Source organism: Setaria viridis, chromosome 5 (assembly GCF_005286985.2).
Source record: "Setaria viridis chromosome 5, Setaria_viridis_v4.0, whole genome shotgun sequence".
In the NCBI taxonomy this organism is placed as follows: Eukaryota; Viridiplantae; Streptophyta; class Magnoliopsida; order Poales; family Poaceae; genus Setaria; species Setaria viridis.
In genome coordinates, this window is record NC_048267.2 from 28,348,963 (window position 1) to 28,376,560 (window position 27,598).

Consider the following 27,598-nt stretch of genomic DNA (forward strand, 5'->3'; position numbering starts at 1 on the left):
AAATGGAGTACAACAATAATCTCCATTTCACTATGTCTGTCCATGATCTCGAGAAAAACATTTCACAATGTTTATCTATTGAGGATGGCGAGATATAATTATTACAATATTTCCAATTAATACCTCTAATTAATAGGGCCAGGTGTGGGGCTAGGTGAGAGGGGTGACCATCAAGGGCTGCCATGCCCGAGGGCAGGATTCTATATGTCCAAGTACCTACATATGTTACATTTGAGGCCCAGCAGGACCGTTAGCCGCCTTGCGCAGGCGTGTGCATGCGTGCAAGGCGACACGAAGCCTTCCGCGTCCCGCCCGTTTGTCTATCATCCGTAATTCCGCCTCTGCCCAGACTAGAAACAAAACACAATTATGTCACGTCAGGCGAGTCCGCCGTTCGTGTCCGCTTGTTGCCTCGTCCACTGGATCAGAAATTTAGAGCTCAAAAGTCTAAAATGAAACCATCAAACCAAATCACATGTGCCCGGCCCTTAGCCCTCGTCCGCTCCGCTGCTCCAATTATTAGCATTTTTTGTTTTAAATCATCCTTCATAGCCTTCTCTGAGCCTCTGATCAGTGAGTTAATTTGTTACTTGCTTAGCAGGTTACAATGTTAGATTTTTATGGTTTTAAATTTCTAATTCTTATGTTTCTTTTCCTTCCTAATTTAGGTCATAGAATCATAGAATGTTACCTAAGAAGCATTTGCCAGCTTCTAAAAAAAGAAAACCAGATGATCAGTTTATTGAATCATAAAAGGATGTTTTACATTAGTTCTTTTCATCTTCAACAATTTAGCATCAACAAATAGAGTTTTTTGTGAATCACTGAAGCATTATTTTTTGGAATCAATTTTGCATCTTAGGTTGAACCAAAAGCTGGAACGGTGGGATTTGATTAAATTTTCAAAAGGAAAACACCAATCTCTGCAAAAATATTTGCTAACTCCTAATATAATATGATCATCTGTATTAATTAGAAGCTTGGCAGCGCATACATGCAGTGGCACGCCACATAGGGGCCAACGGGCCAAGAATGGCCTATTCAGTGGCAGCCAAGGATGGCCTATATGTCACGGGAAAAGAGATACTATGCAATGGGGTATCTCATTACGTTGATGATGCATATATCGAATTCCTATAGCTTGACAACCATGTCGAGAATCATAGCATATTCGAGATGCAAATGAATATTCGGATCGAGCTACCTAACCACCTCATGATATATTTATGGGCTAATACATAAGTATTCTATGTAGGGAGTGTATAATTTAAGAGTTTAAGATTCTTCATTGTACGATTGAGACAATTATGGAACACTTGGATATAGATCGGAAGCCAATATCATCTTAATCAATACTTTTCTTATTTCAAATAAGCAACATGCTTCAACATGAAAACTTTATTACTGAAGTACAACTCATAGTTAATATAAAAGAAGGCACCATCTATGATTGGTTGTTGCTAGAATGCAGCGCGGTTCCTCACAGCCAGTTGGTTGTATGGCAAGTAGTTGGTTGTACCAGTATGGCAGCTGGTTGTACAAGTATGGCAGCTGTGAGATGGCAATTTGGTTGCACCAGAATGGCAGCTGTGGGATGGTAAGTTGGTTGTGTAGGTAAGGCATCTGTGGAATGGCAAGCTGGTTGTATAGGTATGGCAGCTGTGAGATGGCAAATGGATGTTGCGGGATCACAGACGAGAAGGGTGGAGTGCCTCCTAGAAAAGCTTGTTGTTGCCTGTAGGACTGCACGAACGAGTATTGTGCGGATTCTACACCTGTCACTGATGGGAAGAACCGTGGAATAGTGGCTTCAACACCAAATGGAGAATAGAACCACAGAATAGTGACCGCGGTAGCAACACTAATCGAAAGAGCAATGAGAGCGACAATGACAAATATCTTGGCTACCAATATTGTTGCTAAAAGCTTCGTAGTATGTTTAGCCTTCTTAGGGTACAATTGGTGTGTATGGTAGGAGGATGGTTTATCTATTGTCTTGGGTCCTATTTATACACATGTGGCCTCAAGCAAATTTTTGACCTTTGCTAACCAATTTATTGGCTAGATAAGGAAGAGATGACACGGTATCTTTCAACATTTAGTGATTGTTTTTCTTGGATATATGTACTGGCAAGATGACCTGCGCTAGATACTGCATGCAAAAGTGCCTTTTTATCATGGCTTTCATGATACATGAGCGAGAACAGTATAGTTAGTCTACCCTTACACATGTGAAAGCTTCTGCCATGTCAAATTGGCTTCTACTTTATCGTAGTGAGTTTGTAATATTGCCATTTTCGAATCGTGGATAAGCTAGAATGACATGATATCTAATCAACTTTAACATTTAGTGATTACTTTTCTTGTACATATATATGATATGTATTGGCAAAATAACTCACACTAGATCAAATGTGCCATTCTTTGTTGGTGTTTCCAAGATAGATGAGCCAGAATAATATGGTTATTATTCTGCCTTTACAAATGTGAAAGCCTTGGCCACGTCATAATTGGTTTTACTCTGTGAAAATGAGCTCATAATACTAATTTGTTCATATGGGTCTAGAATCTGTTTCAACTAAATTTGTCCAAAACCTTAAGACAGAACATGCGTTTTTAACTTTTCTTTGTAAATTTAAAATGTGCTTGCACCTTATTTAAGTAAAATTAAATCAGGACCTCTCAAATGAAGGACATCTTTTTTCTTCTTCACAGCTTGCTTGCATTGTTTGATTGCCTTTTACCTCACCTCACCGGCTACTGAAAGCTGTAGCAGTGTCGGTAAATGGGCATCTATTTGCCCCATGGTTCCATGAGTCCTAACATAGTAACATACACTGTAGTGTGCGTGCGTATGAGAAAGCTAAAGAATACGAATTGTTAGATCGGGGAAACATTTGACAAACGACGATTATCGGATGGTGGCAGTTTTGCAGTGATGACCCGGCTTCAGGGTTATTTTTTAGACTCTAAAAAGTTCGTTGTTTTTAGTGGGCATGGTACGGACTATGAACATCCTCGTCGTAGGAATAAGCAGGTTAATTGGCACATTGTTGCGATGTGTTACCGGGGACGTTGGTGTTGGAGAGCGACCAGAGGAGGAGGCCGCAGAGGAGCACGACGACGGGGACGAGGTGGACGAGGGTGCGGGCGAGGTCGGCGCGCGAGGCGTCCAGTGCCTCCTTCTTCGCCGCGTCTGACCGCGGGTCGTACGTCGGCAGGTGGTCGACGTCCATCGCCCCCGCCGTCCCGCTCGGCCCCGACGACGACGCCGCCCCGGCCGCCGCCGGGGACGGCGAAGCCGTCGACGACGACGACGACTGCTGCAGGTAGTAGCTCGACGACCGGTGCATCTCGCTCCTCCCTCTATCTCTCCCTCTCTTCCTAGATCGTGGTTCTCGTGATGCTTATTGTTGTGTACGCGTCGCGTGCGCGGTGTGGTGGAATCCTGCAAGCATCTTGTGCTGCGCCGCGCGCATGCAACCGAGGCTCATTGGCCGGCTGCGCGCGGGTTTCGCCAGAGGCCAGAGTCGCCGCCTAGCCCGCGTCTTCCGCCGCGCCCGCCGCCGCCAGGGCGCGTGGGCCTTTCATATCAGTGATACTGATAACTGGGCCCGGACAGCATAACCTGTGGAGCATAGTGGCGGACGCAGGATTTTCACATTGGGTGTACAAAGTTACCGGATTATTTTATAAGGAAAAATATTATAAAAACAAATATAAACAAAAAAAAGTTTATGAATTTGTACACGTCAAACATTCTTGAGATTTGACATGAAGTAATGAAATTGTTTAAAGTTCATTGCAAATTCACATATGCTGCTCGCAAAAGTTACATTTTCAAATCAGTTTTCCAGGGTTTAACGTACGTGTATATACTCAAAGTGTTGTTGGGACAAACTTTTGAAAACTGCGAGCTACCCAAAACAACATACAAATGTATCCTAAATATCCAAAATTATTATCTAATCAAGCATGTGCTTGATCTGCTTAACTCCCTGGTAGATTTGAAACGAATGCAAGAGAATTCCAAAAAACATCGTATTGCACGACACGAGGATCATAAAAATGGAGCCGGCCACGGCCTCAGCTCCATGCAAACTAGGCATGGCCTCTACTTTCACCGAGCAAAACTTGGTCTAGCCTCTCTACCTCTCCATGCTCGGCATCGCCGGCGTCCTCGCATGGTCTGCCCTGCGGCCATGCGTGGCCATCTCCGCACCCGTTGTTCACGTTGTGCTCTGTCATCTAATCTCGTGTTGCCCGGCCACCATCGAGGGTAGACGGCTAGACGCTGCTGCAACCCCTCTCGGTTGGAACAAGCGTGAAGAGGTGGTCGATTGACGACGCCTGGCGGCCTGGGAGAGTCCATGCCTCGTGGCTCGTTCTGTCATTCACGTGGCCAAAACAACGAAGTACGAAGCATGGGAGCAGGCTGGTCCATCACGAGAAGGGAGGTGAGGACGCCCTTAGACTAGGTTATTTCTCTCGTATTTGGCCTCAAATATACACAATCTGCCCAACCACAAGTATGTATATGTATTATGCCTACTACCTAGGAATTTTTTGCCAGGACATCTGTACACTCCTGTACACCCCTGTCAGGTCCGCCCATGGTGGAGCATCCGATCGAGCTCATTGTATAGCTCCGTGTACTGAATCTTTCCAATAAATGCATGGTTTAGTAATTTACTATGCGTCGGTGAACACTTTTTAAAGAGTAAATTGCATCCACTATACAACAACTTGTCAGGTACGTGCAGATTGGTGCAACAACTTGTAAAATATTCAATCTAGTACAATAATTTGTCAGGTGGGTGCTGATTGATTCAACAACTTGTAAAATGCTCAATCTAGTATAGTAACTTATTAGATGTGTACAGATTGGTCCAACAACTTGTAAAATGCTCAATTTAGTGCAATAACTTAACAAATTGGTACATCCATGGTCCAAATATTATAACAAGCAACATATTTACTAATGTCGACTAGAGTATATTCGCATCGGAAAGTTATTGAGCATTATTTGATTATTGATATTCATGTCGTGATGGTAATATATTTGACCAGGACTAAAACTTTCGGTGTTTAGGAAATTGTTATGTCTCGTATTAACTATTTTTTGTACGATTAAATTTTTATTAGGAATATTTAATTTCACATTTAATATTGATTAAGGACTTAGAACCTTCGGTCCAAACATTATAATGACCAAAATTAGGAATTATTGATCAGAAAAAAAATCAAATGCCCATCTACTTTGCTTAATACATTGCCATTATAATGTTTGGACTGTAGGTGCATCAATTTGCCAAGTTATTGCACCAAATTGAGCATTTTACAAGTTGCTGGACCAATTTGCACACACCTAACAAGTTATTGTATTAGACTGAGCATTTTACAATTTCTTAGACCAATCTGCAGCCACTTGACAAGTTGTATGGTGGATTCCTTTTTAAACAGACCATTAGCACGATTAATTCGGCTGATTAACTTCACGGATCGTTCAAAGTCGCAAGCAGCGAAAAAGCATGTTCCTTCCTTCAAAATAGATGTGGGCATGTGGCCATGGACATCTTCTATTTAGACCAAAGATATAGTATAGTCTATGAGATGGCCACACTACTCTGTTTCTAGTCTCTACCACCCAACGGGACCAAATTGACATTTAGCCTAGCAATATCTATGAAAATACATTATTTTAGATAGACAGAGTAATATATATCATATCGAGCTTTGTTACAATGATTATTAAGTATTTTTCATAATAAATCTATTTAAATAAAAAAAGTTTTGACCAATGGTAACCCTAAAAAGTATAGTAGATTTCTCTTCTGTTTCATTTGTATTGGTAAGAGATGGGTACGGACTGGATTGGGCAATGCTTGTACCGCTACAAGAAAAACTTGCCAAGCTAAAGTATTTCTGTCATGTCATATTGTCGGGAAAAAATGCATCCAGCCTCAACTTAAGCATTGCATCCTGGCGATCATTCACAATGGAAGAGTTGGTACAGCTTACATTGTTTTCCCTAATTTAACTCCAAATTTAACTAACACAGCCACACAAGGTACGGTAGTATTTCAATGGATACTTTGGATTGCGATGCTTAAAAGTTAGAGACATGAAACAGAAGCTCCAGCTCCTAACTAATAGAAGTTCTGATACTCCCTCCATCCCAAATTGGTATGAATATCTAGATGCATAGCAAAAGTTATGTATATAGAAAAGTCAAACCTCCGTCTCAAATCAGTATTCGTTTTGGCTTTTCTAGATACATAGCTTTTGATATGTATCTAGACATAATATATATCTAGGTGCGTGTCAAATGCTATGTACCTAGAAAAGCCAAAACGAATATTAATTTGGGATGGAGGGAGTACGTTGTAGTGGTGAGGTACACTTCGTCTCACACCAGCAAAATTATACCCAAGATGGGTAATATTAAAATTAAATATAAGAAAAATGTAAGGGACGCGTCTTTCTACTGTCTGCTAGGATGGAAAAAAATATAAGCAATTGATGCTTCTTTAACATAGGAGAGTTCCAACATTTGCAAGCTAGTTGTAATTTTATTTTCTGAGCAAAAACAGTAGGGGAATCTTCTACCGTGGAAAGTAGATAAATATACATATATAAAAAGAAAAGAGCTAGACAAAGGCTGAGAGAGCCAAGGTCTCCCCAGAAGAGAGGAAATATAAAAGAAAAAGAAACACTCAGCAATAACAGTTAAACAAGTTATATTATCACACCAGTTATATAGGCCAACTGTTTACCTAGATAGCAGAGATAACATTAAGAATAAATCTACCTGAAAAGACTTAAAAATGGTCTGCTTCAAAAACATGGTTCCAATGATGGTACAAAACTATCCTTTTTGAATTCCCTTTGTGTAATAGTTGGATTAACAAGTTTCAAACTTCTAGTTTTTCTGACCCAGAGTAATTTTTTCACAGCCCTGGCTGAACTTGGTTTGAACTCAGTTACCAAAATAGCCTTGTTATGCTCTACGGGCAACAAAACTTTTATATTGCAAGACATTGGATTCAACGGGGTAATAAAAATATGAAACATGCATAAATATGAAATAAGTATATCATCCAAGATTGGATTCAGCAAGACAATAATCATGTGAAACAAATACGAATACAGGTCATCCAAATACCACCTCCATCTATCCTATTTCTTTGCCTGTGATGTGCCAAAAAAAAATTTACAATGCCTGGTAGTCCAAAGACATGAAGCATTCAACAGGACAATAGTAATGTGAAAACAAATACGAATATTAAAAACTATAGTGCAACCAAATATTTATATTGCAATACATGAAGTTACGGATGACAAAATATTTATACAAATACCAACAGGTTCTGGCTCCCTTATTGTTTTCCGGGACAGCCCAGGACGTTAATTTGGCATCATGTAAAGAAAGGACTTACAATTTTTAATGCTAACTACTTAACTCTATCCTCGCTGGGCAGTGTGATCAGTCAGTTGATGGATAGGAGAAAAGCTGCTGTCCAGAAATGATTTTAGAACAAACCCCACTAAACCTGATGTGTATCGCTTATTATCCTGCCACCAGTAATTAAGAATAATGAAGAAGCACATTCAAACATAGAAGCTAGATAACTATGCTGTCCTGTAACATGTTCTCTTGATCTTCAGATATTACCTCTTCAAGTTTCTGCTTGCACCGGAGCCTAAACCCTGGACATAGAAGCACTTTACTCAGAAAGGCACCTTACCCTGAACTCTGTATAGTAAGCAACTGTGAGCTAATGGCTTTTGGTTAACCCAGTGCCATCTACCTCTGTCCTAGAAGCAAGACCATCGCTGACTAAATTATATTTCTAGTTCACTTCAATTGTGGCTAACTATATGGGAAAAGTGAGCGACTGAACTCAGATATGAATTCAAGCAAGAAAAGCATATATGAAACAATGAGATAGATTGTAAAGTTTGTGAAGAAACAAAATCATATTCTGCTACAATGAAGAGCTACCAAGCAAAAAAATGGACTGACAAAGCAAAACAATTTTAGTAGCCATACCTCACGATGCATCCCATTCCACAGACCAAAATTGTTTCCATGAACCTCAATGCATTCAATGTTGTTAAGATCAAGTCCCTCCATGATCAATGTGGTGTAATCATCAACTCACTCCAAGGTCTTAGACAGTTTGTTCACATAAACAGTCAGTATGAGGACCTGGTGGTGTAGTTCAGAATTCTGACACCAATTTAGTAATGAATAGTTTCATCTACCTTATCATGGAGCCAGTGCCACCACCAGCAGAAACCAGAGCATTACCTTGACAAAGAAAGCATATGGTTTAGATTGTTATGACAATAACTCAACCAATTTGACAAAGCTAAAATTACAAGAAAGGAGAATAATTTACTTACTATTTCACAACATCGATACTTCCTAATAAAGTTATAAGTTGTGCCAGGTAGCAAGAAGCCACAAGTAACTGAATCGAAACTTTTGTTTTCCCAGCAGACCTGTCACAAGAATGAAATAACATATTAGGAGGCACTTATTACTATCAGGTTTACTAAATGACGTTTCATTATGTGTTTGAACAAAGAGGAAGTGATGGAGGTAGGGAAGCTTCTTCAATGATCTCTAGCTAAAGTCTATGAGAGCACACCTGAACTAAACTAAAGATAGGGCACCAACTAAAAGCGCTACTTCAGTAAAAAGTAAGGGCAGTCAAGAGTCAATTGTCCTCTACACAAAAGCAATTCACTGGAAATTCAATATTTGTGCTCCATGCCATACCTTCCAATCATGTTATTGATAAAAGAATTGCTACTGCCATTGGAAAACCACGGATATTTTTTTTCCTTCTAAATATAGCCCTTGGCCAAGTCTGTAATCTGTACTACCAATATCTAGCTGTTTGGAATATAACAACCTAACGTTTTTAGTACATATTAACTTTATATGTAAGTAAAGTAGTGGAGTATTATGAATGCTGACCTTCTCATCTGCTATCATCCAACTGTTACTTTGGCAAGTTTCATAGAAGGAAAATAGATATCTCCAAAGCATTGTCAAGTTAAAAAAAATGGCAAACATGTGCAGATAAGCATATAGCAAACAGGGATCAAGTACACCTTAGGCAGAGAAGGATCGATTGGCATGCTACAACCAAAGCAAAGATGATCATTTTGAGTATTCAGTATCATAGCCACTGGGATATCCACTTCGACTCTTCCAAAAGCTTGACAGACTAAGGTACCTCCATTTGCCAAAATAGCAGCACGTACAGTCTACATAGTGCAATAGCTCAGTACATTGAATGCATATTGTATAACTTATCAAGATCCAAGAATTAGGAGTAAATGATCTCAGGTTGACTTACAGAGTTCCCCACAGCCTTTGCAGACCGCTTCTAAGTAGCATTTTGAACTTTTACAATTTTCATGTTCAGGTTTAAGTACTCAATGTAAACTCCAGTTTTTGGGCCACCTTTAATGGAAAGCTGAGGAAGATAAAACTCAGGACCCATAATTCTCTCCACAAAAGTATAACTAAAATGATAATGATCTAGCAACAGCATGCTAGGCTGCTAGCAGGGGTGTATATATAGCTGGCATAAATTTTTAGGAGACAACAAGATATTAATGATTACCACAAAAGTAGCGCCTCAAGTGAGGTAAATATACTCAGGATGTATTTGCAATCGTTTGTACACCTCCACCTTTACGACCAGACCCAAACTTGTCCAGAGTGTTGCCTAATACTGACCTGAAGATTGGACATAGTTAGGGTCATAAGCCAATAAGCAACTGAAGCTAACATATATCTATTGTCAACTTACATATAGAGATGTTATGCCAGTTTTTGGAGCTTTAATTGAAAATTTGGGTCCATCCATTGAACAAGCTCCATATATTTCATTGTCTAGTTTGGACTAATAACCTCCAGAATCTCGTCACCAAGGTCCAACTCAATGCCCATATATTTCAACTGCAGAATCGAATGAATTAGCAAACTCAAAGAAATACAATGGTAGCTACTCAAATGTACGAAGACTGAAACAGGCATTTAACGGTCACATTATTAACATTTTGGGGGTGAAGTACTCCTTTCTCAGTTGTTGGGGTGCTAAAGCCCAAGTAAACATCAGTTGATTACGCCAAATGCCTAAGGAAACAAGACCATACCTTATGAAATAGTTCTTCTGATCCCAAATATAAATCCATTAGGACATCAGGTCACCAATATGAGGCTTCGGCTAACAATATCTATAAAAGTATATTACTTCAAATAGAAAGAGTTATATATTATGGAAGTATTTTTCATGATGAATCTAGTTACACCAATCTTATCTAATCTAACTAGTCTATTTTAACTAATCACTACAGCTGTCTCAAAACTGGCATTGATATGATCCAATCAGTTTATGCAGCAACAATTATCAGCCATTGCAACAAGCAATATCTCACACACATGTATATAATACATTGAAATGTAGAGGTCGTGGATACCAAGGCTTACACTATTTGATAGGGAACACTGACCATTCAGGTAAGATCCGACAAAAAAAATCATAACTAAGTGTTGGAATTTAGAACATGCGCATGTTACCCATAATATCTGTTCGACCTGAAAATTTCAATAAAAAATTAAGAAAAGCATCGGAAAGGATAATTATGACAGATAAAAGACAAAGGAATGATGCGGTGGAAATTATCATAAAGAATCAGCAGTGATTTAGAAGTAAAAAAAAAAGATATTGGTTAGCATTCATGTTCCACTTCTTACCTTTGCTTCCATCTGACATTGTCAAAAGTTCATTTTATTTACAGTGCAAGTTTCCCATCTCAACAATTTCATACAATGGAAATTTCTATCTGTTCAATCCTCAAGTTAAGATTCTTCATACTTAACTGGCAGAATTTAAAATAGGATTTCCTGAATCTGCACGACTTGCTTCCACAGGTTTCAAGCTAACTAATAAATCATCTGTAGTATCATCAGGCACAAGTCCGCTGTTGAGCATTTCATCGTGCAATTGGAATGCCTCTTGCAGCTTACCATTACGGATACATGCATTTATCAGCATGTTATAAATAAAAATATTTGGACGTACATCTAATCTTCTCATCTCATCCAATAACTTCTTAGCACCATCAATGTCTCCATTTCGGCAGAGGCCGTGTGTCAATGCTGTGAAAGTTTTATCATCAGGAAAATTGCCCATGGCCAACATCTCTGAGTACAGGTCCAAAGCAAAGGCTATATTGCCAGCTTTTGAGAACCCATCAATTAAGGTTGTATAGGTTGCTGTATCAGCGACAATTTCTTCTTTGATCATGCTATAATAGAACTTGGAAGCTTCTTCCATCATTTTCAAATCCTTGTACCCCGTAATAAAACAATTGTAGACAGTAACATCTGGTTTTAAACCATCTTTCAACAGAAGAACAAAAAACTGGAGTGCATGTGACATATTACCCTGTTTGCAAAACCCATTTATGAAAGCATTGTATGCAGCAATGTCAGGTCGAATGCCTTTGTGCCTCATGTCATTGAGCAGCTTCACTGCCAGATCACAGCAGCCGGTCCTACAATAACCATCAATAAAACTGGTATATGTTATTATGTTGGGAGTTATACCTTTCTCACACATCTGCTGATACATAGCAAATGCTGAGCCCATCATACCAGCTTTCACGAATCCATTGATGATACTATTGTATGTCATTGTGCTTGGTACAAAACCTTCACTTATAAATCTCTTCAACATTTCATCAACTTCACAAACACGATCAGCCATGCAAAGTCCATTTATGAGAATGTTATATGTAAAGTCATTGCAAGAAACTCCATTCTGATGCATTTCATCGAGGAGGGAATAGGCCTTGTCAAAAGCATTCTTCTTGATGTAACCCTTCATCAGAGTTGTGTAAGTGACCTCATTAGGTGTGAATCCTTTCCCAGGCATCTCAGAGTATAACTTGAGTGCTTCATCCATGCACCCCTTCTCACAGTAACCCAGCAGCAAGCTGTGATATGTCACAATAGATGGTTTTACTCCAGCTTCCTTCATCTTATCCCATAAGTTGAGTGCCTCGCGGAGTTTGTGACGCTGGCAAAGCCAATGAATTAGACAATTGTATGTGAAGACATCCGGCACCCCAGTATCAGCCACAACCTCAAGCAAGCCGATGGCATCCTCCCACCGCTTGTCTCTTAATAGACCTTTTATCACCAAATTGAACCCATGCGTGCTTGACAGCAATCCCTGCTCTATCATCTGACGGCATAGCTCATATGCCTTATCTGTCATCCCCTCTGCATCACAACCTTTGATCAGAACCCCATATGTCACATTGGTCAGTGCCACACCATCCCTGACAGCCTCGTCAAATAAATCCAGCGCTTTCCCAACTTCACCAAGCAAGCAATACCCATGCATCAATGTCGTCGTGAGAACCACATCCATCTTCTTTCCAGCAACCAGCAGCATCTGATCCTTCACCTGCAGCGCCTCCTCCATCCTTCCTGCCTTCACGAGCACATCCACCACAGAACTGTACGTCAAGTCCCATGGCCTGAAGCCGGCCTCCCTCATCTCCCCCAGCACCTGGACCGCTCTGTCTGCATCGCGCAGCTTGCACGAGGCCGCGATTGTGAGGGAATACACGCGCTCGTCGGGCTTGACCCTGGCCCTGGCCATTTCATCGAACAGTCTGACGGCGTCCCCGTGCATCCCTCCCTTGAAGCAGGCCCGCATGACGGCATCGTACATCATCACGTCCGCGTGGTACCCCTTGCCTCGCATCTCGTCGAACAGCGCGAGCGCGTCCGCGGCCGACGCGCCCCGCGCCGTGACGACGAGCAAATCGGTACGGGACTTGGCGTCCGGGACGACGCCCCGGGCGACCATGCGGGCGTACGCGGCCGCGGCTGCCGAGAAGTCACGGGCAGCGCGGGAGAGGCAGGCGAGGAGGCTGCTGAGGAGCGCGGTCGCGGCCGGCGAGCCGGCGTCGGCGGCGGAGAGGACGGCGTCGACGAGCGCCTCCGGCGGGAGGCGCTTCGCCAGCGCGGCGGACCGGAGCAGTGGGAAGGCGCGCGGGTGGGTGGGCGAGGAGGCGAGGAGCGCGCGGAGGGAGGAGGCGAGGTCGTCGGCGACGCCCGGGCCGCGGGCGGCGGGGGTTCTGACGAAGTGGGCGGATAGGGGCTCAGCGGCGCGCTGCAGCGGCGGGGCGGGAGAGGATAGTGCCGCGGAGGAGGTGGTGGCGGAGGCGGAGGCGGCGGTGGTGCATAGGCCGAGCCGTGGGAGCCGCGAGGAGGCGGCGGCGGCGCGGAGCCGTGGCGGGCGCATGGTGGTGCGGCGGAAGGGGTTCAGGGTTGTGATGGAAATTGGAATAGCGGTTGGAGACTTCAGACTTGGAGACGCAGACTTTCTGGAGCCAAAGGCATAGGACATATAGTAGGTGCATCTCGCTTGAATCTGGTTTTCAAAAATTTCACCTGCAGGCATCTGCTGCATCGTCATTCGAAGTCCCAACTTGGAATAGTTCTGTCTATTACGAGACGCTATTGCTACTATGTTACATTGCTACATTAAGCTGCAGTGTTGCTTAGTGGTTCATTCTGCAGCGGTGGTGAATACTGCTGGTGCGTACGGTGAAAGTCTGGACTTGCAAAAAACTTCGAAAAAGAAAAGCAAAACGATTTGCTCGATTACATTGGTTACAGCCTTACAGGATTCAGTGGAAGTTCCAACAATCATTACAATAACCTCATCTAAGGTACACATCAATGGAAAATGGATCAAATGTCACAATCCAACCTTCATTCAAATATTTGACATGACAATGTGCGCATGGAAGGAAAGGCAATGCAGAAACTTCTTCTCTGGCAGGTTAGATACGCCAGAGTTGCCGTGATACATGTAGCCCCCTATTCAAAGTGGTCCCACCAGTTGACGGAACCAAACATCCCAAAACCTAACAAGAGTCATTGCAGTGTGAGAATCATTCAAATGAGCATGGTCGATCCAAAGCAATCAGGTTCAGAAAGTGGAGAATTGGAGACCAACACATGTAAACACGCAGAGAAGTGGAGAAGAACATATCATACTTAGATACAAACCTTGATTAAGTTATGATGACAAAAATTTGACCACAACAGCTAGCGGCCAAAGTGTTTGTGTCAGGTTAATATCACCAGCTGGCTGGTGGGCTTCTCTATGCCTCAGCAAACAGATAGCGCAGTAAAGGACCCACGACTGCTACACTCAGACTATTGCCCAGCATAGCATACCTGCAAAATGTGGATTTCACAAGTTATCTAGCTGGTTGTATAATCATAAACCATTCAGATAGTGACCTATTACTTCTTACCAAACAGCTAAATTTATCATTCATGTTCTTATATCGATTGTAGTTCTAATGCTCTACAATTTCACTCAAGCAAATCGGAATTATATAGTGGAACTGAAACTCACTGTTGCCTAAGGCTTATGTGATCCGGGAAGCAGAAGCTTGAAGGAAATGAATGGAAATTGGCAACCTGAAAATTTATAAATAACACGTGTGAAATGATAGCCAATGGAAGGATGTAAATACATTAGGTGTGAAAAAGCAGCTACCTCTCGAGGGGTGAAAAATCGTAGACCTAACTCCTTCAGGGAAGAAACTGCAAGCTTCTCTTCAGGAACACATTTGAAGTTCTAGTGTTCAAAGTAGGTTATCATTTAAGAAAAAAGAAACAGAATCCGTCAGAAATCAGATTAAAAGAGGCAAAATCAGAGGATGTATAAATGAGTGGAACCTAAACAAAAGGAGAAGAATGTTGAGAGTGAGTCTTACTTCAGATGTAGCCAACAAGGAGCCTGTCCCCTTCACATAGCGATAGTAGCTCTTAGTGAAACAGCAGCAACGCTTGGATTCAGGGTATACAATATCTTGCAGATAGTCAAGGGGTCACCTCAATACCACATCAATCATTACAAGTTAACTAAACAGCATTAAAGTAACATACATAAAGAACCCCACCGCTCAATTAAGTTTAGTGGGACTATGTAATCTTGCAAAATTGTTTCATTACGAGATACAAGAATCAAGGATACCCATAGCATTCCCCCACCGCTCAATTAAGTTTAGTGGGACTATGTAATCTTGCAAAATTGTTTCATTACGAATGCCTCCATCATCCTCCTTGACTACATAAAATGCAGTGTTGTTAGAACTGTGAATCAGCCTCCCTCGAATAGAATCATGTCAATTTAAATACAAACGATAGACATTAACATACTGCCAAGGCTGGTGAGTGAACATTCCTACTCACCAAGAAAGTCTTTTACTGGTTTACATACTGGATCCAGCTCTTCTTCAGTTCGGAGGTCACTATCCTGTGATGTACTGTTCATTGTCTGGCTTACGCACATAGGTGTCCAGAGCAGCTTCTTGCTGAATGATGCATTTTGAAACCCCATAGGTTCTCGTTTCGCCTGTCAATATAAAATTGGCAGTAGTTACATAATTGCTCCACACAATCCAGTGGAGTTTTCATAAAATGCACCACAAAGACACAGTTTCTCGTTTCTGAAGGAAACACAGATGTTTGCGGTCACTAGTTATGCCTTTGTCAACATGCTTGGAAAGTATCACAACACATTCCCTGGACTTCCCTCAGGTAATAGAGAGTTTAAGAAGTTATGAGCAAATAAAAATGAATATAAGAGCTGTAAGAATGCCATAACAGTATGACAAAATCTTGGCATGCCAAGATACTCAAAAGTTCCTACCAAACAAAAGTAGCGAGGTCTAGAATATGGGACACCAAACTGCAATGGGCTTAGGATGAATTCTTGTAAGTTAAAATTGAGACTTGAAAGGACCTCCAGCAACTGATCATGTGTATCAGACACCTGGCGCAAACAAATAGACACTGTTGAGAAGCTGAAGTATTAAAACCAAAAACAAATCTTCAATTATAGTATGTACCAACCTCAAATCCAACTACATTTTCCACAAATAACATTTGTGGAGGGTGGCTCATGTTTTGCATGAGGTTAAGAATCTTGATGAACGAAAATGCACGAGCATCAGCTGAATGCTTCTGAAGCCCTATATGACAGTTGATCCATGAATCAAATTGAAATGGAGCATATAATGCTACAAGAAATCTTTTGGAGAAGGAAACCTTGCCGTGTGTATGGCTGACATGGGGGAGAAAGAAGCCATGCATGTGCCTTGTATTTGTCTAGGTCGCTAGCAGTGAGCGTTTGAATGTTCCCCTGTTGTTCAAGAATGATGCGTGTAGTTAGTTAATAAAACAATCAGAGCATAGTCCAGTTCATTCACAAGTCAAAATAAAACATAAACAGCAGTGCTTGATTAGAATGCTTATATCTTCTTGAAGAGGAGGACAGATGTACATGACCACAAATTTATCGATCTATGGGCAAACTTTAAAGAAAGGCGTCCTTGATTGAACTCAACTTGGCCATAGCCATAGATAACTTTTCTAATGATATGTATCCACATGAGCAAAATCATGATCGCACTTTCAAGCATACAAGCTAAAAAGCATACTCGCATTATCTGCACATCAGGCGGCATAACCAAGGTTCTGAATCTTCAAGTGATCAACTGATCATCACAATTGCAATTTTCTGCCTTGGGCCTAGGATAAATCTACGGCTCTAAGCCACCATTAATCGATACCGTTGCAGTAAGCACAGAATATTTCGCACCGGTTCAGGATTGCGAAACCGCATACGATTTTGGGGTCAAAGCGGAGCGCACCTGGCAGGGGCGGTGGCCGAAGTTGTGCTCGTAGACGTCGTTGGCGACATCGTTGATGTCGAAGGCCTCCACCACCTCCGCCCGCGCGCCCGACGCCATCAGCGAGTACCTCTGCGAGCAAAAGGAGTAAGGCGCCGAAACCCTAGCCGCCGATAGATTAGATAGGTGGCGGCGAACTGGGCAGATTAGATAGGGTGCTGGATACGACCATGCCGCCGATGCCGCTGTAGAACTCGAGCACCCTCCATGGTGCCGGCGCCTCCATCACCCCCGATGGTCGCGCAGCGGCACCGGCGGCGGGTTGCTGCAGCTTTGAGCTGAGGAACTGAGCGGTCACTGGTCAACTCTGTGAAACTTTTAAGTGCGGGTATAAAACCCCACAGTCCATTGGAGATCGAATTTTACTTCTCCCACTGCAATTCAGGCCTTGTTTAGTTCATCCCTAAATCCCAACTTTGACACTATGCAAAAAGAAGATTCCCCATCACATCAAACTTGCGGCATATGCATGGAGTACTGAATGTAGACAAAATCAAAAACTAATTACACAGTTTTGTTGTACTTTGCGAGACGAATCTTTTGAGCCTAATTAGTCAATATTTGGACAATAATTCACAAATACAAACGAAACGCTACAGTATTGCTACAGTAATTTGGACACCCCAAAGTTGGGCAACTAAACAAGGCCTCAATTGCTTCATCAAAATTCCGTAAAATTCATGTATTCTACAGATTTTGGACAGATTTAGTTGTGCATAAATAAATATATAGCATTATCCCAAAAAAAGATAAAAAAATCCAATAGCGGATCTGGAGAGTAAAATTCGGTCACATCTATGTGTGGGGGGATGTGTGGCACGTGTATAATTAATACATGACAAATAATTTTATAAATAAAATAAGATAAACAGTTATTATAGGAATCCGAGTAAGCAATAATATTAGGATGAAGCTTATCGAATTTTATCTCTCCCACTACAATTCAATCTTTTCATCAAAATTCCGTAAAATTCATGTATTCTACAGATTTTGGACAAGACAGATTTAGTCGTGCATAAATAAATATATAGCATTATCCTAAAAAGAAAGATAAAAAAGATCCAATAGAGGATCTGGAGAGTAAAATTCGGTCACATCTATGTGTGTGAGAGGATGTGTGGCACGTGTATAATTAAAACATGACAAATAATTTTATAAATAAAATAAGATAAACAGTTATTATAGGAACCCGAGTAAGCAATAATGTTCCCATGGGTTTATCGGCATATTAGGATAGAAATTAGGATAGAAATATGTGAAATTTTCAAACAACCAGAAGCTTGTCGCTGAGCAATAATGATTAAGCGGAACCTCGTTTGTAGCTCAGCTAGGAAATACAACACAAATATTTCCTCTCATATATAACCCACCCCCTGACACTCCTAGAAACCTTTTTATAGAGATGTATGTACATTAAATTGTCTCATATATTTCCTAGACTTTTTGCCATAAGCAGTTCACAATCCTGAAGCATGTATAAATTATAGGAACAATATATAGGGTTATTCCATAGAACATGAGAATAGAGATATCTATACATGTACAGCATAATAAATTATAATCTGTGAAAATAAAATTGGCATACCTCATGACTCCAAAATATTTATGTAGACAATGTTCTTTGTGGCTTTTCCAATGGGATCCATATCCTTATTTTTTCTAGCAAGAATTTGTCTCACGAGAAACACCTCTAGGTAAAGCCACATACAGCTGCCCATATGAAAAAATAGGCTCGGGGTGGTAGATACCTACATTTGTTATTGTCTACCTTGCGCTTGAACTTGAAGGGAAGAGATAGATCTTCACAAGGTGACATTGGTATCCTGGGTATGAATACCCTTTTCCCTGCATGCTGGCCATTAACAATTTCAGCATTGATATAATTTTTCTGAAATCCTTTCACGATCGATCGGGTGCCATTATAGAGGCCATTGTGAGGATCAAGATTACGGAGTAGGATAACAGGGTAGTTCTTCTTTATCGTCAACTTGTGTGAAGGCAACCCATTTGGTGTGATTGAATTGAGAAAATCCAGATGATAATTATTCCGTGGGTCATCCTCTACCGAGTCAAAGCTGTAGTACACCTGTTTACTACCGAGGAACCTATCAATCATCAGTGCATTCACTGCATCCACATGCTCATTCCTAGTGGAAAGGATAGCACGTTCACGCATGTAGGCTCCAGATGTACAATTAACATGAAGGTTCAGGAATACATGGTCAATGAGCGTATCAATACAGATGTCTTCTGAAGGGCTATCAATCAGAATGTCATCAGGCAACTGCACATAGTCATCACCAAATGTTTCCTTAGTGTTGTTACCGATCCTCAACAGATAATCTGCAAACCATGTGTCGGACTATGCTCTCATGTTCTAGGTCAGTCGGATGCGCCGAACACTTTGCCATATGTATGACCTGAGCAAAGTAGCATCAGTAACCTGTGCTCTTGTACCACGGGCCACAACAGGAAGAACTTGTCTAAAGTCACCTCCAAACAACATTACCTTACCACCAAATGGTTGTGTACACTCCATTACATCTTGCAGTGCCCTATCTAGTGCCTCAACTGCCTGTCTCTTAGTCATTTCTACCTCATCCCAAATTATCAGAGATGCTCTCCTAAGCAATTCGGTTGTCCCACTCTACTTTGTAAAATTACACATAGTGTTATCACCTAACTTGATTGGAATCTTGAACCGAGAGTGCGCAGTGCGTCCACCAGGCATAATGGATGTTGCTATACTAGATGTTGTTGTAGCAACAGCGATAAGATCCATAGAGCGCACCTTTGCAAGCAATGCTTTATATAGATAGGTCTTACCGATGCCGCCGAGACCGTCCACAAAGAAAATCTATCCCTTGCCCTTGATAACATGGTCAAGTATGTCCTCGAAACCTGCCCTTCGTTCTGCATTAAGCGTATCTATGATCTCTAGGTGTTCCTCTTCATAACCGAGATTCTGCTCCTCTGTAAGCTCCCTATAATGATCTTTAGAGCGTTGATCGTTTGCACAAAATAAGGAAACTTATCAACATTATTACCAATTATACAAATGACATGCAAAATTTAGAGGGGTAAAATTAAGTTTTTTCCATACAAAATTTAGATCAAAAACTAACCTGACTCATGTAGTTCTGGAAGAACATAGTGCTTGATGTCTTTTCCCATGGACGTCAGATGGTAAGAAATATCACGGAGCATCATCTGCTCAACCACAGTGTTGTTGTCATTAGCACATCGGAAATCCTCAGCCAGTGATTCATAATGTTTGTCCCAAAGATGGCGTATATTGGTGCACTCGCAGAAAACCATAATAGTGGCAAAAGGCCTATGGAGAGAAGAAGAAAACCTGACCATGGCACATTCAATCAGACACTCATCTAATGACTTATTAGTATCTACAAACCTCATGGCTTCAGTAGCTGCTCTAAAAGTCTCATATGTAATACAACGCCATGTTTTGAGGTTCTCATATGAGGTTGCACCCCTCACATGGTTCAGCAGCACCCAAAGGTAGTATCTATCACCTTCAAATGGATTTACATACACCAATCTACCGATCTAAAGCCTGCTTTTTGCAAATATGGGTTTCCAATATTTTCCAGACTTGCTCCATGTGAAGTACTCTGGAAACTCCTTGTACAGGTACTAGTGGGCCTTAGGATTAGTTGCATTCATCTTGAAGTACTCAGTTAGCATTGGCCTCTAGGACTTTTGACGCTGCACCCAACATCTTTCAGGTTGTCTATTGACATGTAGGTGTTAACGTCTGTTGGCGCTAGAAATCACTGATTGTATTCCCAGCGTCGGACACACGACCCGGGAGAATCTGCTTCGCTCCTGTTCGGGTGATCGCCCTGGTGCGGTTCGCGCGGCGTGCCAGCCAATCTGACCTGTTGATTGGCAAGGAAATAAACGTATCAGTTCCCAGGGGTTGCGATCGGCTAAAGTTCCGATCTCAGGAAAGCTTATCAGCGAATCGGCCGATTTGCAGTAATGAAGGAAATCGGCTATGAAGCAACCGATTACCAAGTAACATTTGTAGAGAAAACTACTAGAGCAATCTAAACAACGTTAAGATAGCAACACTAGGAACAGATCCGATCGGCTATGTGGAAAAGCGGTAAATTAAGTAGCAAGATATAATAAAGCCGAAGGTTCTAATTCCAAGCTGGATAACTGGTGATAAAACTAGAACAACAGGTAAAATCTAGAATTCTAGTGAATATCGATAACTATTGAATAAATCTAAACGAAAATACAGCGATGCGCCCGAAGTTAAAGCTTAGAAATTACTCGATAAACGGAACTTACAAGATCAGCCGGAGGTCAAATTGATGCAGCCCCCCCCAACCCGTATGAACTCGTGAAAAAGGAGAAAAAGTGTTGGCGAAGTTGCCTGCTTGAAAGTAAGTACGAGGAAAAAGTAGTTTGTTGTATTGAGTTGATTGTTGTTTTACAGACCCATAAGGGTGGCTATTTATAGCCCAGTACAAACGACTTCTAATCCAACTAGAACTCTATCTCTAACTTTAAACAGAAAAACTTCTTATTCGACTAGAACCCTATCCTCAAATCTAAACAGAAAATGAATATTTACAAGTACGATTCGTACTATCTTTACGCGCTTCATGGGCTGACCTCCTCTTTCATCTTCATAATCCTTTTTAAACCCACATCGGCCCAATCACCTCTTTAGCAAGGAGGTAACCGATCAGGACCCACACGTCCAGGGCTCAAACTCATCCCGACCCTTGGGCACTAGGGTCGGACGAGGCGGAGATCCTCCTCTGGAGGGGTTGGGCGCGTCCGACCCCAAGCCTTAGGGGTCGGGCGAGGTGGAGATCCTCCTCTGGAGGGGTCGGGCGCGTCCGACCCCAAGCCTCAGGGGTCGGGCGAGGCGGAGATCCTCCTTTGGAGGGGTCGGGCGCATCCGACCCCAAGCCTCAGGGGTCGGGCGAGGCGGAGATCCTCCCTTGGAGGGTCGGGCGCGTCCGATCCCAAGCCTTAGGGGTCGGGCGAGGCGGAACTCCAAGGATCAATCGGCCGATCCTCGACTGAAGCATCAAATGGCCGATCCTTGACTGTAGCAGCAATCGGCCGATTTCCAATCATCTCCCTTGTATCTCACCGCATCTTTCGATTTTTTCTTCTCCTAACGCCGATTTTACACGTGTCAAAATCTGGCATCAACAACGGCGGATTTTGACATGTGTTTTGAATCAGCGTCAAAGAAGAAGAAAGGCGGGCTGATGCGGAGGGCTAAAAGCTACAGTTAGGTATTGGCCGATTGAAGCAATAGTGTTTCGGCCGACTGGCAAAAGGGATCGGTAAAGGTTGGTCGATTGGAAGCTGGAGCGGCTTGACCAGTATGGGCCTAAGGTGGGCTAGGAAAAAGATCAGCTGAAGAAGGAGATTGGCCCGTGGGAAGATAATAACCAACTCTGGTACGAGCTATGTTTGTAAATATTTATTATCATTTAAAATTAGAGATAGATCCTAGTCAGTTAGGAAAAATCAGTTGTAACAGGCTATAAATAGCCACCTCTAGAGGTTTATAAAAAGAACATATCAATCAATACAACCAATCTACTTTTTCCTCATACTTCACTTTCAAGTCGGCGACTTCGCCAAAATACTTTTTTCTTCACGAGTTCGTACGGGTTGGCAAGGCTGCATCGACACGATCTCCGGCCGATTCTGTAAGTTCCGCTTATCGAGTAACATCTAGGCTTTAACTTCGGGCGCATCGCTGTCGTTTCGTTTAGATTTATTCACCAGTTATTGATATCAACTAAAATCGTAGGTCTTACCTGTTATTTTAGTTGTTATCATCAGTTTTTCAGCTTGAGATATGAACTGTCGGCTTTTATCACTTTTATTTTTCGTTATCATATAGCCGATTAGATCTGTCTCAAGTGTTGCTTCTCTAGCGTTGTTTAGTTTGCTCTAGTAGCTTTTCTTTACAATCACTACATGGTATCGCCTGTTTTATAGCTGGTCACATCTACAGTAAATCGGCCGATTTGCCGATACGCTTTTAAAGACAGATCGGAACTTTAGCTGATCGGAGCCCTTAGAATTGACTGGCACGCCGCGCGAACTGCACCAGGGCGATAATCCGAACAGGAGTTAAGCAGATTGTCCTGGGTCGTGTGTCCGACGCTGAGGATCAATCGATCGAGTTTTTAGCGCCAACAGTAAGCAACCATGTGCAAACTAGGAAGGTGTACTTGCATCTACAGGGCAGGTGGCCATATTGAATACAACTTAAAACCAAACAACCTGTAGACTGCTCCTATAGCTATAATCATTCTTGCATCATGGTACTGCTTGATCTCATTAATTAACATGTGCCCATTTCCTTTTGCATCAGCGGTAAATGATGCCCAATCATGACCTTTATATATGTATTTGTAGAGATATTTAACTGACTTGATGCTGCTACAAATCTCAACATTGATATGGCAGCTATACCTCATAAGGAGCACTGGATTATAAGGCACCACCCACCTATTATCCAATTCCTCCCGTCTAACCTTCACTTTCTGCCCATCGTCCCTTCTTCTATATATTGGATATGTGTCCTTGCCTTGTTGCGTCATTTCTTTCAATTGCCGAGGATAGCGGAAATGACACTGACCGTCGACCATGCATGGACAGTCTTTGTTAAGAGTACCACAAGGACCATGCATCATATGCTTGACAACAAGCTGGTGCAACTAAGGATATTTATTGGGGTCAGGAATTTCTGCTGATATGTACCTATCATAATCATCAGGCCTCTTTAACTTGCTTCCAACCTCCATAACCAACGGAAAGTGCTCGTCTGAAAGACCCCTCTTTTGGAACTCTGTTACATGTGCCCATGCTGCCACAGTGCCGAGATGCCCCTTCTTGATCAAGAAATCAGGGAGATCTAATAGTTTAGCATGGTACACTTTGGCAACAATATCGAGACGGTCCTGTGGCGTCTGCCCAGTGTAACAACTCTACCTAAATTAAGTGTTTTTAACTATAAACCAGTGATAAATCCCTAATTAAAGAAGTGAAATGACCTTTATAACCCTAAGAAGCTCTTTTTGGAGTTTGAAATAAAGCTTGAAATTTTATATACAAACTTAAGTTTTTGCACAAATGAGAGTTTTAAAACTTTTTAATTCAAACAACTTTTGTTAAAGGCACTTTGACTAATTCGGAGTGGAAGGACGTTAAAAACAGCAATCAAAACCGGTTTACTAAAGGACCCTAAAAATCTCTTAAGTCCTGGAATTCGAGTTTTCCTCCATCTTTGCAAGCTTTCATCTCCCGATTTCCTATCTAAACTCGAGTCAGGGCCTTAAATGAAAGTTGTAGTACCTAGAGTGTGTTCCACCTTGGTTACGCAAACCCATGTCCAAATCGGGCCCGAACCTGTTCAAAACTCTGGTCAAAGTGAGGTAAAACAGTCAACTCACCCTGATGCCTTAAAATCCTAAGTCTGGAATTCCAGATTTTTGGCTAACTTTAGCATGAAATATCTTCAAATCCTTTCACAATCTAAACCGACACCTTAAACAAAGTTCGAAGGACGTCCAGAGTTGAGCAAGTTTGTTCAAAAGAGTTTTGGAAGTTGTGTTGGAAAATCCGGAGAAAGATCTCCCCCAAAGCTGGTCGGGCTGGCTGCCCGAAGGAAGCCTCGACGCCCGCGCGCCAGAGCACGTTCGCTCGCACGCCGCGCGCCGCGTGACCGCCGGCCACCGGCAGCTCGCCGGCGCCCTATCACCAGTGCGACAGCGACACGACGAAGGCCACGGCGCCCAACCTGCGCCCGCAACAAGACGGAGCGAACGCCGGGCTAGCCAACCGCCGGCCGCGCGCGTGTCGCCTTCCGTTTGCCACGGCTCTGCTCCAACAACCCCATTCTGCCCGTCCGTCGGGAAAGCTGCCACGCCCACGGCGTCCCGCGCCTCCACCTGCTCGCCCAACCCCCACGGTAGCCCTCCGGCTCGCCCGCCCGACAGACTGGAAGCCCCAGACACGCGCCGCCCAAGGCCAATCGCCGCCGAAGACCACCCGAAGCTCCGCCTCCTCTGCCCAATGGCGCCGCTGGCCAATGGCCGCCTTGCCCGCGCACTCGCCGCTCCCGGCCTTATCCCTTCCCCATCGGAGCCCCGCCTCGACCCTCCGCCCAACCACGACTCTATAAAAGGGACCCCCTCACCGGCAATGCCACCCCTTGCCACCGTCCGCACCCGCGCCACCGCTTTCTCCTCTGCGCCGCCGCTGAGCTTCCGTGGAGCTCACCCCTTTGCGCCACCCCACACTCCGGCGACTTCGCCACCACACTCTATAGGAAGTTCCCCTCTCCGCTCAAACCGCTTCTCCCAACCCACCAGCCGCCTATTCCTCCGCACGGTGCTAGAGCTTGGTTGTTGTTCACAAGAAGCACCGCCACCGCCGGAGCACCGTCGAAGCCTCGCCGCCGCCCAAGCCTTAGTGCGTACGACCTTCCATCCAAGTCTACTCCTTTTCGACCCCAAGGCTTCACCGGTAGACCTGGAGGCAAGCCGCGAACCCCTTTTGTTTCGGTTCGCCTGACCCCTTTCTGTTCGGTTCGCCCGACCCCTTTCGTTTCGGTTCGCCGGACCCCTTTCTGTTCGGTTCGCCTGACCCCTTTCTCTTCGGTCGCCCGACCCCTTTTCTTTTCGTGTCACCCGATCCCTTTTCTTTTCGTCTCGCCCGACCCTGTCAGTTTCACCGACCTTTCTCCGCCTCGCCCGAGGGCTCGGCTGTATCTTTTTTTTTTTGACCCAAGGGTATCGGTGAAATATTTTCGGGGATTTCTCTGTGTTGAGTCTGAGGACCTCGGTACGGTTTTTCCTTAAATCTGAGGGTCAGACCATCAGTTTCTCCAAATCCGACCCTTTTATCCTGTCCTCCACCAACTGAAGTTGGACTCCCCCACCTTTCCTGTAGCTTTGCTACAAGTGTCTGAGTTAAAACAAGTTGTGACATCCTGGCCCAAGGCTTAATAGGATTGATAAAATACTCATACCAACAAGTTGCAACTTTTTTTCCGGAAGCTCATCCTCAAAGAACTCTGGGGTTAAGCGTGCTTGGACCAGAGCAATTTTGGGATGGGTGACCGACCGGGAAGTTCTTCGCGGGTGCGCACGAGTGAGGACAAAGTGCACAGAAAAGACTTGTGTTGGTCTGTGAGGGAATTCTTGATATCCTAGAGAGCTGCCAGGTGTAAGCGGGCCCGGCCCCGGGGGGCGGGACACCACAGCTGGTATCAGAGCTCGAAGCACGGTACGGAGAACAACAAACCTTAAAACACTATTTTTTGACTAAAATTTGCAAGAAGTAAATCGAGAAATTCGTAAGTTCGCTAAGGATGAGTTTAGTTCGAGAAGCCCTAGGGGATTTTGGGGTTGTTTTTAAGGTGGCTAATAGTTATTGGTTATCTTCTAACTTCTAGCACTTGCTGCCACGTCTATCATACGTGTGCTGAAATCCGCATCGCGAGTATGCGAAGGGTGATGGGAATTCGATTCCAACGAGCCTATCATCACGGTTGTTTCGCCCACGTCTATTATACGTGCGCAGGTTCCGTATGTTAATGCATGCGAAGGATGGTATGGTTCGATTCCAACGAGCCTATCATCACGATTGTTCGCCCACGTTTATTATACGTGTGCATGATTCCGCATCACGAGAATGCGAAGGGTTATAGGATTCCATTCGAAGGAACCTATTTCCACGGTTGGTGCGCTGTCCATGCAGCGTTAAACGCATAGGTGCCGTTTCTATAGTGAATGGTAACGATGCTTCTCGATCCTGTTTATGTGGTTAATCGGATGAAATCCGACGGTCGACCAAGTTGACTTGTTTAAAGTGCATAATCGCGTGTCACGCGACTTCAATGCATTTTAGTCAGGTTAATTTGGGTGGTTCCGCCACACCCAGGCAACAACTCTGCCATTATTTCATCCTAATAAGAATTGCATGTCATCGTCACGAAATAATTAGGCTTCCCGTACCATGCGACCAAAGTCATTGCATCCATGAACCTTGACTGAACATCACGATCACTTCTAGGAAAATCTTTGCTCAGAACAATCCTAAGCCCTACTTTGGAAGCTTTAGCCTCTCCAATGGTGAGAGTATCAAGCAGTCCCTGATCATCACATAGTACATAATATATTTGTTAATTTGACAATCTTTATGTACACTCATATAGATCCGCACGAATGGAAAGAAAACAAATCTCACATGATATAGATCCGCACGAATCAACGCCTAGTGTTCCGGCTTTGAATACCAATCTAGACGCATTGACTCAACCTTAACGTACCAATCAACCAACAAATGTTGGAAAAGACGCCCAGCATGAAAGAACATGTTGAACTGTCCTTCATGGATCTGCAGCTTGTAACACTTGTATTCCCTCGCACTGACATAAAGACGTGATCCTCCGGTGTCTAAAACAAATATATATGTGAACATATTTATTAGGTAAAACAATCCATCTTCAATCTTTTCCAGCATTTTATAATAGATGCAAATGATCTAAAACTCGTACCTAGGCCCTCAACATCGTCGTACAAGTTTTCCTCATTATCACTATCATGACCACCTCCTATAACATTATGGAAAATCGAATCGTCATCTTACTTTTCAATCTTAGATTTGCGAACTATATAATCTGGCACATCTGCATACACACCTTCCTCATTGATGTAGTCACCATATGCCGTGTCATCTGCTTCATCAATATGTGGATCTATGA

At 43.0% G+C, this 27,598-nt stretch overlaps 2 protein-coding genes and 1 pseudogene across 14 annotated transcripts; all 3 read right to left on the reverse strand.

Moving 5' to 3' along the window:
• Positions 1–1,361: 1,361 nt before the first annotated feature.
• On the reverse strand, positions 1,362–3,567 carry LOC140222868 (uncharacterized; annotated as a pseudogene).
• Positions 3,568–7,267: 3,700 nt separating this feature from the next.
• Positions 7,268–13,529, reverse strand: LOC117859302 (uncharacterized). 13 transcript variants are annotated; one of them, XM_034742524.1, is made up of 10 exons: positions 10,781–13,529; positions 10,537–10,621; positions 10,180–10,260; positions 9,834–9,982; positions 9,645–9,760; positions 9,375–9,494; positions 8,410–9,282; positions 8,269–8,314; positions 8,054–8,173; positions 7,268–7,710 (listed from the first exon to the last, which is right to left on the reverse strand). In XM_034742524.1, exon 1 carries the CDS (start codon positions 13,518–13,520, stop codon positions 10,902–10,904), a length of 2,619 nt encoding a protein of 872 aa, XP_034598415.1. In that variant the 5' UTR covers positions 13,521–13,529; the 3' UTR covers positions 7,268–7,710; positions 8,054–8,173; positions 8,269–8,314; positions 8,410–9,282; positions 9,375–9,494; positions 9,645–9,760; positions 9,834–9,982; positions 10,180–10,260; positions 10,537–10,621; positions 10,781–10,901. The 13 variants fall into 13 exon arrangements, with proteins under 13 accessions (XP_034598415.1, XP_034598413.1, XP_034598414.1 ...); XM_034742522.1 differs by having other exon boundaries at positions 10,514–10,621; XM_034742523.1 differs by lacking the exon at positions 10,180–10,260.
• Positions 13,530–13,676: 147 nt separating this feature from the next.
• Positions 13,677–17,147, reverse strand: LOC117859303 (tRNA (cytosine(38)-C(5))-methyltransferase 2). The gene is made up of 12 exons (XM_034742530.2): positions 16,988–17,147; positions 16,780–16,890; positions 16,175–16,268; positions 15,980–16,098; positions 15,777–15,899; positions 15,317–15,479; positions 15,099–15,191; positions 14,839–14,933; positions 14,619–14,699; positions 14,475–14,539; positions 14,120–14,290; positions 13,677–13,974 (listed from the first exon to the last, which is right to left on the reverse strand). The coding sequence occupies exons 1-11, from the start codon at positions 17,042–17,044 to the stop codon at positions 14,215–14,217; spliced, it is 1,077 nt and encodes a 358-aa protein (XP_034598421.1). The 5' UTR covers positions 17,045–17,147; the 3' UTR covers positions 13,677–13,974; positions 14,120–14,214.
• Between the last annotated feature and the right edge of the window lie 10,451 nt (positions 17,148–27,598).

Excerpts from the sequence above, each read along its gene's own strand:
- LOC117859303 (XM_034742530.2), bottom strand. The coding sequence starts at position 17,044 with ATGGAGGCGCCGGCACCATGGAGGGTGCTCGAGTTCTACAGCGGCATC. Across the intron at positions 14,700-14,838 it reads CCTTGTTGGCTACATCTGAA|AACTTCAAATGTGTTCCTGA; the intron begins GTAAGACTCACT and ends TTTGAACACTAG. Across the intron at positions 14,540-14,618 it reads GATTTTTCACCCCTCGAGAG|GTTGCCAATTTCCATTCATT; the intron begins GTAGCTGCTTTT and ends ATAAATTTTCAG.
- LOC117859302 (XM_034742523.1), bottom strand. The coding sequence starts at position 13,520 with ATGACGATGCAGCAGATGCCTGCAGGTGAAATTTTTGAAAACCAGATT.